The sequence below is a fragment of the Gouania willdenowi genome, chromosome 19 (assembly GCF_900634775.1).
Source record: "Gouania willdenowi chromosome 19, fGouWil2.1, whole genome shotgun sequence".
In the NCBI taxonomy this organism is placed as follows: domain Eukaryota; kingdom Metazoa; phylum Chordata; class Actinopteri; order Blenniiformes; family Gobiesocidae; genus Gouania; species Gouania willdenowi.
The window spans coordinates 22,941,415-22,955,055 of record NC_041062.1 but is presented as its reverse complement, the minus strand read 5'-3'; the positions used below and the strand labels follow the sequence as shown (position 1 = coordinate 22,955,055).

At 39.4% G+C, this 13,641-nt stretch overlaps 1 protein-coding gene across 2 annotated transcripts in view; it reads right to left on the bottom strand.

The window, feature by feature from the left end:
• The window catches only part of llgl2 (LLGL scribble cell polarity complex component 2), a 58,354-nt gene that overhangs the window by 23,902 nt on the left and 20,811 nt on the right, over positions 1–13,641 (bottom strand). For both annotated transcript variants that reach the window (XM_028475438.1, XM_028475439.1), the window contains exons 4-13: positions 12,498–12,579; positions 12,305–12,420; positions 8,459–8,617; positions 7,245–7,407; positions 7,022–7,154; positions 6,880–6,934; positions 6,611–6,765; positions 4,299–4,510; positions 1,457–1,524; positions 1,212–1,365 (exon numbers count right to left, since the gene is read on the bottom strand). In XM_028475438.1, coding sequence (XP_028331239.1) covers positions 1,212–1,365; positions 1,457–1,524; positions 4,299–4,510; positions 6,611–6,765; positions 6,880–6,934; positions 7,022–7,154; positions 7,245–7,407; positions 8,459–8,617; positions 12,305–12,420; positions 12,498–12,579 — 1,297 coding nt within the window. The remainder of the gene's footprint in view (positions 1–1,211; positions 1,366–1,456; positions 1,525–4,298; positions 4,511–6,610; positions 6,766–6,879; positions 6,935–7,021; positions 7,155–7,244; positions 7,408–8,458; positions 8,618–12,304; positions 12,421–12,497; positions 12,580–13,641) is intronic.

Genomic DNA, 13,641 nt, shown 5'->3' with positions numbered 1-13,641 from the left:
TGCCAGCCTCAATGAGGAAATCCACTGTGTTCCGCGTGAAGCAGCCCACTGTAGCAGTGATGTTTACCCTGCTGCTATAAAGAACAGATTATGTGCTACTCAGAGGGTTCATCAAGCTATGTGTGTGTGTGTGTGTACAGACGCATCATGTGTGTATTCCCATCTGTCTCTGTGTGCGCGCGGACATGTGTGTATGTATTATTGCGATGTGCGTGAGGTGGTGGGAGAGCAGGGCTGTGTGTGAACTTCACGTCGTAATTGTGTGTCTGTGGTTGTAGTGACACATCTCAGCTGTGAACTCACTGTGTGTGTGCGTGTGTACAGACATCATTTTGTGTATTACCGTCTGTCTCTGCGCACAGCGCTGTTGGCTGCCTGAGTGGAAATGTCTTACTGCTACAGCAGTAATGCCCATAATCAAGACATTTTATTAATTTCCCCCCTAGTGGCAGGTCAGCAGAAAGCTGTTTTCTGTTAGCTACTCTTTAAGGTGTAAGCACACCCCCAGGTTATTGATGACCTGCTACTCGGGGGAAATTCCCGCCCTGCACATTTTTACATATAGCTGTAAATCAATGCACATTGAGGGCTGTGAGAGGAAGAAACCAGTCCCTCCTCCCATCTTTGAAAGGAGGGGCAGGGCCAACAGTGGCGGTTAGTAATGTCACTGATACAAAAAGACGTCACTGATCTAATCTCAGCCAATGGCAAAATTAACTTGCAGTAGCAACTGTTTAACCCACAGAGGGCAGTCATTCTGATATTTTACAACTAAAAACACCAAATGTAAATACCTCAACTAAAATCTGAAGAGTGGGACTAGGATCAATAAACTACATTACTTCATACCTAATCATATATGAATTCAGAAGAAAAAAAGTGGTTTTAGGGTGGACTTACACTTTAGAAACTGTTGTTGGAGCAAAAGTTAAACTTTTTTTGAAAAATGTAATTTGACAGTTTGATGAATATACCACTTGTTTTTTGTATTGGTACTTGAATTACAGTTCGTTACCAATTACTTATAAACAAGGCCACAACAGATAAGCATTAAAAAGACTCATTGTTAAAATCTCAATCTGTAAATCTTTCTTCTATTATGTGTATCTGTTTGTTTTGTAAACAGCTGCTGTTATGCTGGGAACGATCTACTAACTCTTGGCACACTGCCAGTGATTTACGTGAAGATCCCATTGTGTCTAGGACATCACCTTTCTAAACGGTGGCCACTCTCCTTCAGTTCCCTGGTTCATGTTGTCATTGAGGTCAGAGTCTGTGTGGAACACTCCAGCCGTGCTCAGCTTGTACATGGGATACAGACACACTCCTGATGCATCCCAGAAATTTACAATTCCATCCTCATGCCTGCAGGAACAAACAAAACACAGCAGGGTTTCAGAGTGGATCAACCAGCATTTAAATATCAAACTCAGGCCTGAAGAGAGGCTTCACTGACCCTGTGAGCAGGAGGTCTCTCTGAGGAGGATCAGGTGCCAGATTCTGACCTCCTGTTATCGGCCATGGCTGAAAAGAAGAGAAGGAAATTAAAGATTAACAGTAAGACTGACTGAACTCCCTGCATTCAAGCAGAGATGATGGAATGTGTCTTTATCGAGGAAACGGCAAAGATGATCATCAGGATTCATCAGACAAATCTCTAGAAACACTTTGCAACACATGCAAATATAAACTATAAATGGAATTGATGATTGGTTCCAAACTAAAACGCCTGCAAACTATCCCTAAAAATGCATTGCATTTATTATTATCATTATAATTATAGATTTAACGAAGTAATTAGGTGGCTGGAAACAAGTTCTTTAAGCTTAACTGATGCAGTGAATAGCTTCTCATTGGTTAAGGACTCTTTCAGAAAGGTCTGATTATTGGTAAGCATTGAACACAGGAAACATCTAAAGTGTTCAACACATTACTGACAACTGGACAGACTGAAGAAACATTGTCTTTAAAAAAGGAATATGGTTAGGAATAGGGCTCGAGCTTTAAAAAATCAGCACGGAACCTTTTTAATTTCACGAGTTCTCGGTATACCCATAATACTGATGCACCGGCTACAACAGGAGAAACCATTTGTGGGCATTAATTTTAGTTTAAATAAAAACACACCGGATAGATAAAAAAGCCCAGTTGTGTGCAAAATTGTGCAAGAAAGAGTTTGCTGATCACTAGAGCTCTTCTAGCCTCAGCTAGCACCACAATGCTAAACATGCAGCAGCTAGCACTCACAGCTGGCACAGACACTAGGACAGTGCTAGCTGCAACATGCTTCGAGTAGACAGTGTCTCTCTGAGTGTTGCCAATCCATGCTGGACAAGATGACAAGGTTCAGAGCAAAAATTAAGTCCATGAGTGACAAATGAACAGTGAAAGTGTTCTTACTGTTTATGATGTGCTAACTTATAGCACTACATATGGAATTGATGTTTTATTTCATTTTTATGGTCTAAACTAAAGGTGGCAGCAGCCCTTGGGACTAGGAATGTAAACAGCTCCACCTGAATATGTTAAAAACAATAAATAACTTAACTAAGCCACTTTGTTATATATCAATCTTTTGATTTGCCATAATAATGTGATTAATTTTAATGAAAATACCTCAAGTTGAGGGCATTTCTCAGGAAATTTTAGGTAGGAATAAAAACGGAAATTAATTAGTTCAATTAATTGCCGAGCATAATTAACTCATCGCTCAACTTTTTTAATCTCTTGACAGCACTAGCTAGGAAATATGGTGATCAATATTTAGTGAATTCAAATCATAGAACAACAGTAGAACTCAGGGTGTTGTTTAATAGTGAAAGTAAAATGTGACGTTTTATTTTGCTCAGATCCATAAAGATTAGACTTTGGGGGCGTTGGTGGAAAGGCATGTGGTCTGATGGATCAAGTCGACCCTGTTGCAGAGTTATGAGCTCATTAGGGTAAGAAGTGATTCATCCCATCATGCCTGCTGTCCAAGCAGTTAATTCAACTGGAGAAGACTTTTCACAGTGATCTGAATCTCACATCATCAATACAAGATCTATTGTGTCCTATTCAAACTGAAGGCGAAAAAGAAAAAAAACACGATACTTGAGTAAAAAAATTTAGCCTATAATAACTATAATTTCCTCTTTTTGAATTAATGTGTTATAAGGGAATAAAATCACATTACACAAAGATAAATTGATTGTCCAGAGAAAATGTTAAGCCGATACTTATTGTTGCAGCTCATATCCTGTCGCACCACTGGTATGACTGGTGTGAATGAATAATGGTCCAAAGTGTGAAAAGTCCTGATGAGAGAGATGCTCTTTGCAGATGATGCTGCGCTGTCTTTACTCTAAGAGGAAGCACTCCAGAGGCAGATCAACTGCTTTTCTGAAGCATGCAAAGACTTTGGCTTGACTATTATCCTCAAGAAGACCAACATCATGGGACAAGATGATCTCAAGGATCTCCATTGGAAATCACACCCTTCAAGTTGTTGAGAACTTCACCTATCTTGGCTCAACAATATCCAGTAATCTCTCTCTTGATGCTGAGCTCAACACCCGCATCGCAAGGCATCAACAATGTTGGCTAGACTCTAAGCGTGCCTGGAAGAACACACTTCTAACCATCAACACAAAGATGAAAATCTACCAAGCCTGTGTTCTCAGTACTACACTTTATGGCAGTGAGTCATGGACTAAGATCGGCGTTTGAATTCTATCCATCAACGATGCCTGAGGCGCATTCAGGAATCAAATGGCAGGCTCACATCCCAAATAAGGATGTTGTCAAAAAAACAGGAATGATGACAATCTTAACTCTCCTCACACGACGACGAATCAGATAGCTTGGTTATGTAAGCCAAATGGATGACACCCGTATTCCAAAAGAAATCCTGTACGAAGGACTGTTGGAAGACCTGTCCTTTGCTGCAAAAATGTCTGCAAGTGGGATATGAAGGCCAGTGACATCAACCCTTCAAACTGGGAAGCCTCTTCAGCTGAGTACAGCAGTGGGAGGAGAAGTGAGAATGTAGAAAAAGAAGCATTGAGTAAACCACCTAATGTGACATTTGTATGCAATAACTGCAAAAAGGCATCCCTTTCCAGAAGTGGCTTATACAGCCATAGCAGGCGTTGCACCATTGTAAACTGACAAAAAGACGCCAATTAATTACTATTATTATTATTATTATCATCATTATCATTATCATTATTATTATTATTATTATTATTATTATTAATAAAATGCAAGCACACATAATTCAGGTCTAAACCGATGATGGTGCTTTACAATGGAGGTACCTTTTTGGAGTAGTGTGTGTATTGCATCGCTCCAGCAGCTATGATCCTCTCCCACAGTTTGAGTGGAATGGCAGAGATGTGATGAGAGCAGGTGATGGCAGAGCTGTGGAGGGGGATCAGGTAAGGCGTCTGAATGACTGGCCAGCCCTCCGTCTGCAGGTCAATCACCACCAGTTCCTCCTCCACCAGGACAACCAGAGCACTGGGATCTTCTGCAGGAGAACAGCGTCAGCAGGAGATGACGGTTTGAAAACGCGAAAGAGGAAAACTGAATGATGTAAAATACAGTGCTGTGGTTTTTATCCATTGAAATTCTTTGTCATTTCTGACTAAAGCAAGTTTAGCTTGTGGTCGAGAAGAAAGTATTATGTGCTGTAAAAACACAAGATCAATTTTGTATGGCTTCATGTTTACGCTCTAACTCATTCAGCTTTTTTTGATTTCCTTCTATAAAACTACAAAATAACACTGAGACCGGGCTTTTGATGGAAAAAACATTATTTTATTATCTAGGTCAGAGTTGAATGGTTTGCTTTTTGATATTCCTCCAAGTCTCTCCCCTGTCATTCTCCACACACGCAACTTCCTCCTCATCCCGGACATACCAAGTCTCACTGCTTGCCCCATTTTTGATCGTTTTCTCTCACCATCGCCACACTCTCAGTAGTCCACTTAGTTCAACACATGCTCTGGTCGAGTGTGCGCTGCTGTGAGCTGGTGGGAACTTCAGCATCAACTCTCATAGCGCCATTTTCTGTCTCGTAAACTCCTTTCCTCTCCCTCTGAGCTCTGCCCATCACAGGTGATCTCTCATCCAAAGGTGTGCTGCTACCACCTACATGTCACCTATTATTTTGCTATCTAGCTCACAGTTGAATGTTTTGCTTACTGTATTTTGGTCAATCACACAGACGGTTAGTTGATTATTTTACCTCATGATTGCATCAATAATCCACTCAGGTCCACACATGTTCTGTGTTAGTATGTGGTGCTGTGAGCTGCTGGATACTTCACAATATCACTCCGTAGCGCCATAATCTCCCTCATCCCTGCTTCTTCTTCCTTAGCTAATAGAAGCATCAGTGGCTAATTTATCTTCCAAAGGTACGCTGCTGCCACCTTCAGGACACAGTTGGTCACTATATCACACTATAGCTAAGATATTGATGAGGGACCTTGGCCAGGGTGTCTTTTAGTAATCCGTGAAAAAACGTAATTAACGTAATGTTATGTCGATGGCACTGAGCGCTTGGATTTGAAATGACGTAATAGGGTTAGGGTTAATTTTTAAATATTGTTATTTAAATTAATTTATATTTTGTAAAAAACAGGGCTGTCCACAGAATGTTTCCACCTGTACTTCTGAGAGTCTATAGTGTGATTGTTTTATACACCTGGCACATAAAAATTATTACAAAATAAAGCAGATTTATTTCTTTTCCAAAATACTACAACACTTTCCCCCAATAAACAACATCAAGCCAACAGTCTCCTTTATAAAATGAAACTTTATACTTTAGGAATAAAACTTATATGGTTGGTTTTAAACTTTTATAACTTTACTAAGCTGTGTTTACGACTTGCTTGTGTGCCACTTGCAAGAACAAGCAAATGGTAACTAACTGTAATTCGAGTACAAATATCAAAAACGGTCAAAGTACTATTAACTTTTGCTTCTACAACAGATTCTGAAAAGTAATTCAATTATTAAAAAAGTAACCACATGAGCCCAGTATGTTTTATGAAAATAAAGTGTAATAAACTTCCAGCTAAAATGCATTGATTGAGGTAGTTTAACAAGGTCTGATGGAGCGTTCACTGACAGCTAGTGACCGGGCGTTTACATGCTATGCATATGTTAGCACAATTAAAAAGTTTTTCCATTAAAAAACATGAAAATCGATTCGGACATTTTTTGGATCTATGTGATAATTGGTGGTAAAATTTATTTTGTCTTACACCCTTAAGTTGCAGAGTGGATTCTTTACTCTGATGTTAAAAACCTAATGCTCAAGCCTTTCAGGAGGTGATTCCTAGGCATTTGATTCATGTGTGGCAGATCTCACGTACTTTTATGTTTTATATCGACAGTGTTGGGTTTTTGGTGCTCTTTGTTTTCAGTAAAAACGCAATTGCAACATATGATGTAATCGTGTGAGATCATCAATGAATGTGTAAAACAGTTAAATCTACATTTCATGTAAGACTTTCCTGTGAAAAGGCAAAACTGTATAACGGTCACAGCATAAGCCTGTCCCAGGGTAAATGACTGTTTCCCACACTGTGTCACGTGGAGGCAAAGTGTTGCTTGCCTGAGAACTGTGGCCCGTCTCTGATGGCAAAAAAGTCGATGATCCTTGATGTGAAGTCCAGAGCGACGTGCGTTTTACCATGAATGACTGTGATACAGTGTCTGTCTCCATAGCTGGCCCTCGGCATGCCCCCGCTAAACAGCAGGAATGGAGGCCTGAGCACAAACAGAGACAGGTTGAAGATAAGGTTGGTTTGCACAAAGATTAATATGTAACTCATATTGGGCAAGTTAAACATTACAATCAGGCCGTAGATGAAGCTCACTCACCCTCCTTCTGTAGGAAGCTGAACTATTTTAGAAATGGCCTTACATGGGAAATGTCCTACAGCAGGAAAAGAAGCAGATTGTTCATCATCATCACACGACAAACGGCTTGTTTATCATTAAAGCCACAGCTTCTTGCTCTCACCGTACGGAATGTCAGATTTCTCTTCATCATCGTTCATGTCCTCCCCACCCACCATCCATCGACAGTAGCTTCCATCACTGTGAGAGCTGATGATGTATTCTCCATCCTCGGTCCACCACACGCTCTCTAGTTGCTGCGAGCGCATCGGCAATCAAACAAAAGGGTCAGACACGCACATGCACACCCTCCACTCCACTCAGGAGGTGGGAGCCATGACAGTCACCTGTGTGGCAGGGATGTGCTGCATGGCACACTGCTTCTCCAGGTCCCAGATGACCATGAGACCCCGCCCGTATCCGAGGACCACCTGGTTGGGGTTCACTGGATTTTCCTGTAACGATTCCACATGTTCAAGATTCCTGCGCCCAATGTAATCTTCTGGGACGCTGTAACAAAGAGACAACAAGAAAAGAGATAAAGCATGAGAAAGTTGACGTGAAAACATTTAATTCAGCTAACGAAATCTATGAATGAAGGTTTTAATTAAGGGTGTATGATTGATCCATGAGATCAATGAATCAATTTATATTTTAACGATCCAACTACAATGATCTGTGCTTGGCAAGTTGTCCTTCCAGATGACATTAATAAATATAAAATCATTTAAAAGGGTAATCAATCATTTGTATCGATACAAGGAAATAACGCATTGGATTTTAGCACAGCAAACTTTATATGGATACGTTTTAAAAGGTCTTAATAATAAAGACGTTACGGCCAACTCTGTTCGGCTCTCCGCAGTGTGCACGAGCAGACGAGCAAAATGGAGACACCACGAGCACAAAAGGTCGATAGTCCACCTTCGGGGTCCAGTGTGTGGAAACTCTTTGGCTTTAACACAGACAGAGATACTCTAAAGGAGTTGCTCAGCAACAGCAGTACATGTTAGCATTAGCTTGTTAGCATCTGCTCTGCAGAAGCCTCATGATAACCATCTTGTTAAAACGAAAAGAAGCAGGTTTAACAAATGCTCATTTCACTTGAACAGTTGGTTGCACTTTATTTTTTATGATATTATTTTGATGTATAATATCAGAAGAGTCAGGTAAACCTAATATGTATTTTTATTGGAAAATAGATTATTCTCGCGTTGTGACATCACATCGCAGAAACTCCTGGCTCTTCGTACCCTATAAAGATGTGAGCTCCTCCCTTTTAAACTACCTCACATGTAAAACAAACACTGCGGTTTAATATAGAAAATATTAAACAGCAGTACTTTGTCATATATGTAAAGCTACATACACTAAATGTGTTCTCTGCATTTAACCCCTCCCTGAGGAGCAGTGTTACCTAGCTCTAAAACTCTGGAAAACAGGCGAGTTTGGTAAAAAAAAACCTCAACCTGTGTTTTTGGGGTTCTTAGAAAACATGGAGATGAGTGAAAAATAGCATAATAAATTAAATTTAATTTAATTTAATTATGGGATTTCTGACCTGTTGGCGACTTGATCAAGGCTGATGTTCCTCTCTTCCAGCTCACGGAATCCTGGAACCTCCACAATGAAGACGTGTCCGCCTTCCGTCCCGAGGAGCAGCAGCTCTCCTGAAGAGTGAGCCAGCACCGACGTCACTCTGGTCACACTGGGAGGAGCCCTGAGGACGACGCGCATTTTAACAGCTTTAGGATATTGGCAATAAATAAAAAATATTCTGGAAACCGGAAAAACACAAATTAGCTCCATAAGAGGAGCCAGTTGGTGTTTTAGTCTGTGGACCGGGTTCCTATTACTCTAACTGTGTTCAACAATCAGGGAAAACTGTGAATACAAAACAAAAAGTTTAGAAGACTTCTATTCCATCACACCAAAGTCTAACAAACCTGATATATCTGAGGATTGTATTTTACTGAGGAAGATCATGTCATAGTCCAGCTCTGTGGAAGGCTCGATAATGAGCCAGTCCCTAAACGGACTTCTAAGATCACTAGGATGACAGATTGCTCATAGTAAACTCTATAACCAGGGGTGCACATAAGTGGAGCACGTGCACTAAATCAAATGTTTGATGCGCATTTGAGCTCCAAAGATTCTGAGATAGATAGAAGTCAACAACAGGAGTCTGCTGCTGATTGGGAGCTGATTTGTTTCAGTTTTTCAGCCATGTAAAAATGGCTCTGTCATCTCGGCGAGGGGCGGAGCTACAGACAGCACTGTATAAGGTGCACAAAACTGGAAGAAATGAGGAAGAGAGACACGAGAGGACAAAGATGTACACACACAAAGTACATGGTCGAGGTTAGATAAGAACTGACTAAATAAATAAAACAGAAAAGTTTGGACATGTTTTAATGTGATGGACAGATCTAGAGCAGAATGTAGACCAGGGGTCACCAACCTTACTGAAGCTGTAAGCTATTTCAAAGCTAGTTAATAGTACAAAGGGCTACCAGTTTAAAACACACTTATTAAATAATACATATTCACTTCAAGTTTCAACATGCAGCACTTCATTTCTCCTCATTTTTGCAATTGTTACAAATATAATTTTGTTTCACAGGAAATCTTTATGTTCCTATTTTACTTGTCACTAAGAACCTTAAAGAATCATAAAAAATTTAACGTTTGTACAATTTACCCATTATGTAGTATTTTACTTAAATGCACTTTGTGTTTTTTTCAGGGCTGTCAAACTCATTTTATTCCAGGGCCCAAATATGAAGTAGTTTGAGCTTAAAAACCGTGTAAAGCAAATTCTGACATTTTCTTCTAAACAGGTTAAATAGGTCATAAATGTATTCATTAAAACATGTAAAAAGCCATTCATTCACACCATTTATAATCACAAACTGTGTTCAGGATATAATGGGCGGGTCAGAAATCATAAACGTGTTACGTAACGGAGCCATCATTAGCATAAACCCTGCCCTGCTGCTGAAGCACACCAAACTTCAGTGGACTCCAGCGGGAGCAATTCAGCCCCAAGCTGAAAACAAACCACATATTGAGAATCGGGGAAAAAATGCGTCCGCTGGTGCCACATTTTCCATGAAATGAGCGACTCTACCCAAGAAGGATGCACATATTCGGACTCGGGCGGAGCAGACCTTTCCACTAACACCTCGTTTGGCCCGATGCAAACACTATTGGAAGCACTGTCGCTTCACAATGCTCTCTCCCATAGACACAGACACAGAGGCGGCCCCTATCCCGCGCGTGGGCGTGGTTCAAGCGCCTCTAACACGCCCTCAGCGTCTCAGAGCAGAGAGAAGTGCTTGTTTTTTCATGATTTTTGAGACCTAATTTTATATACTTAGCAATTTTTTTCATCTTCCAAATTTGGCTCAGTGATCAATGACATATTTCTGTGGTGTGACAAACTCCTAACACACATTTATTTCTGCTTTAAACGGACTTTAAGTGGCCCACAGATTTTAGATTGAGCAATTTCAACAATAATTTCCCCAAGTTTGTACTTTGACGTATAAATGATCTATAAAATATGTAAAGCGTCGAAATATTAAAGCAATAAGTGACATCAGTCCCTGCAGGATTTTCTCTTTTAAATTTCAGAAATTTTTGGGACAATTTTTTATTTAATTTCTGGAAATTGAGTTATAGATTTATAATGACTGAAGTTGTGATAAAAGCTTGGGAAAATTGCAATCCTACAAATATTGTGGAGTTTCATTGAATTAGTGTATTTAGGAGGGTTGACATATCAACAACTGAATTATTTGGTAAATGACACAATATTTTGTAATTTTTCTGTCTTTTTTTACTTTCTCCTGCAAGTTGAATTGGATGATCTAAAGTGCCGGATTTGGCCCCCAAGCCTTGAGTTTCACACGTCTTATCACAACCCATTTACCAAATCTGTGCCTCCTAAAAACATGTCACAATGTTTCAGTGAAAATAAACATTAAAGATGGTTAATTTAATATTAATAACGTATAAAGTGCATCAGTGTGTAACTCTGCTGAGGCACTGACTACATCTGTCATCTGTATTTATCTGTGTGGGTTTGAAGCGTGGCAAGTAAATAAGATTTTAGATGGAGCTCATTGGAGATGAGAGCTTCAGACCAGGCCTGAGGGCACCTCACATGGTCCATGCGGCCTACCTGGTGCCCGTGGGTATGCAAACATTTCATATCGCACATGAGAACAATCAGTGACACTAAAGAGGACTTTCTATATTACAGCATTCTGGTGTTAACTAGACATATATAAACTAGAGCTGGGATATTTTTTTTTGCGTTCCAAACAGCGTGGAACCTTTCTCAGTTCATGAGTTCTATGTAAACCCATAATACTGATGCACAGACTACAACTGGGAGACCCTGAGGAGAAGACGATGCTGTGCTTCGTGGGTGTTAATTGGAGTTTATAATAACATTGGGTGGAAAACAAAAGCCCAGCTGTGTAGAAGAAAGAGTTTGTCTATCACTGCAGCTTTGTAGCCTCTGCTGCCACGTCAATGCTAAATATGTAGCAGCTAGCACAGACACTCAGATAGCATCATCTGACAACTTAACTGCTATGCAGAAAGACTATTTCAAACTAAATTCATCAGGTTTATCAGTTGCTCTGTTTATTTCATGCCATGTTCAGTTTCCACTTCTCTGGAATGTTCCTTAGTAAGTGCTGTTTTTTTATTTAAATGCAGAAAAACGTGAATATAGCTTAGTTTGTGCTTTGTGAACAATGCATTATAATATTCGTTAATCATATTGTACATAATGTTAACACTTTTTTGTTGTTTAAGATTATTTATTGATTCATTTCTGTATCAAAATCCATTTAAATTGGAAAACTTTGCTTCTCGTGTCAAATACTTTTATGTGATTAATTTAGATTAATTGAGATTAATTAATTACAAAGTCTCCAATCAATTTGATCAAATGTTTTAACTGAGTCCAGCAACTAATAAAAACATAAAACAAATGAGGGTTATTTTTTGGTAATTTTAAATAGTAATTTCTTTCACTGATAATTTAGTAATGTCTAATGTAAGCCAAGAAAGAAAATCTTCTGTTTTTTAAAATAAAGAAAATCAGAAAGTGATGATGATATTCTGTAGGATAACAAAGCATTCAGTGCTTTTAAATAGTAACTGTTGTCAGTTATTTTCAGGTATTTGCACATTGAGTATTTATAGTCATTTGATTAGAAAGCTTCTATTCATTCTCAGTTTAAATTATACTAAAATGCCACGTTATCAACGCAGCTCGTCATTCCGTTCCCTCTGTGAGGCATGTTACAGAAAACATGCATTTAATATGTATTTATATTTAAAGAAAGTAAGCACTAAGCATCAACCTGTGAGTTACGATGTGATTTACCCAGGTGGTCCAGTCAGCGTGAAGCGTCCGATCTCTAGAAGTTCTGAAAGCCCTTTGTGGCCTCTTAAAGTCCACATGTGAAGGCTGTTGTCATCCAGCAGCGTCACCAGTTCAACCTGAACAAGAACATGAGAAGAGATGAAATGACTGGCGCAAAGTCAACAGTGCTGTGTGGTTCAACTTCTTACTGTACCTGGTGGGGCATAAAGTGAACCTGAGTGACTGCTGCATTCTCATCATGCAGACCCATAAACTCCACACCTGGAGCTCCATAACTGACTGCTGGTCAAGGACAAGTCGGAGTTTTCAATTTCATAACTTTAACTAGACTATGGTAGACCGTTTTCTAATGTACCACACTAAAAATAATAATTAAAAGTATGTATGATCTGTGCTGATATATATTATTCTCCTACTCGTAGCATGCAAACAGTGGTTCCTAAAGAAAACAAAACAAGTGTTATCTAGTGGGAAACTAAAAAGCTACATTTATGGATCTGTTCCCCTCAAACCATTCCTAGAAATGCTGTTCATTGACAATACAATCCACCATTACCTTTGAGGACCAGCACATGATGATCATCTGACAAATGGATCAGTTCTCATTCTCATTCAAGACTCAAGTAAAGCCAAATGGTCCTAGTGGAGCAGACAGTGTCTCCAATCCACACTGACACTCAGACAGGGTTCAAAACCAAAATGAATAAATCCATGACTGACAAATGAACAAAGTCAGTGATGAATGATTGTAGTGGACAGTCGACCACTCTCAGTGGTAAAGAATGTGGGAGGGGCTAGAAGCGGTGCTACAGATAGCATCGTCTGAACCAACTTATGTCTGACCCAACCCAAAGCAGAACAAGTTTTGATCTTTTTGTAAGATTACAAAAGTGAATATTTAGATCAATTAATTACAGAGCGTAATTAATCATTGATTTTTTTTTTACCTTGACAGCACTAATGTATTATACATACATACTTAGTACCAGTGGCTGCTTGACAAGGACTTATGACGACCGCTACCTGCGGTACATTAATGAAAATGATGCACACATTTTCACTCAGCGATAGAATAAAGTTAAATAATTAAATGATTAGAAGTTCACATGAAGGCTGAGAATTAATGTCATCAAAATGACTGAAAATGATTCCAAAATGTGCTCATACTACTAATGGACTTATGTGTTGCTGATACTTTCTGTGGACAGACTTTCTTTTAATAAAGCTTTCTAACTCTTTCCTTTGGGAACAATAGTCTGTATTGTCTGAGCAGAAGAGCCAATGAGAGCAAGTGAAGCCGTAATCTACCCATTGTGCATCTCTGTGACAGTGGGAGA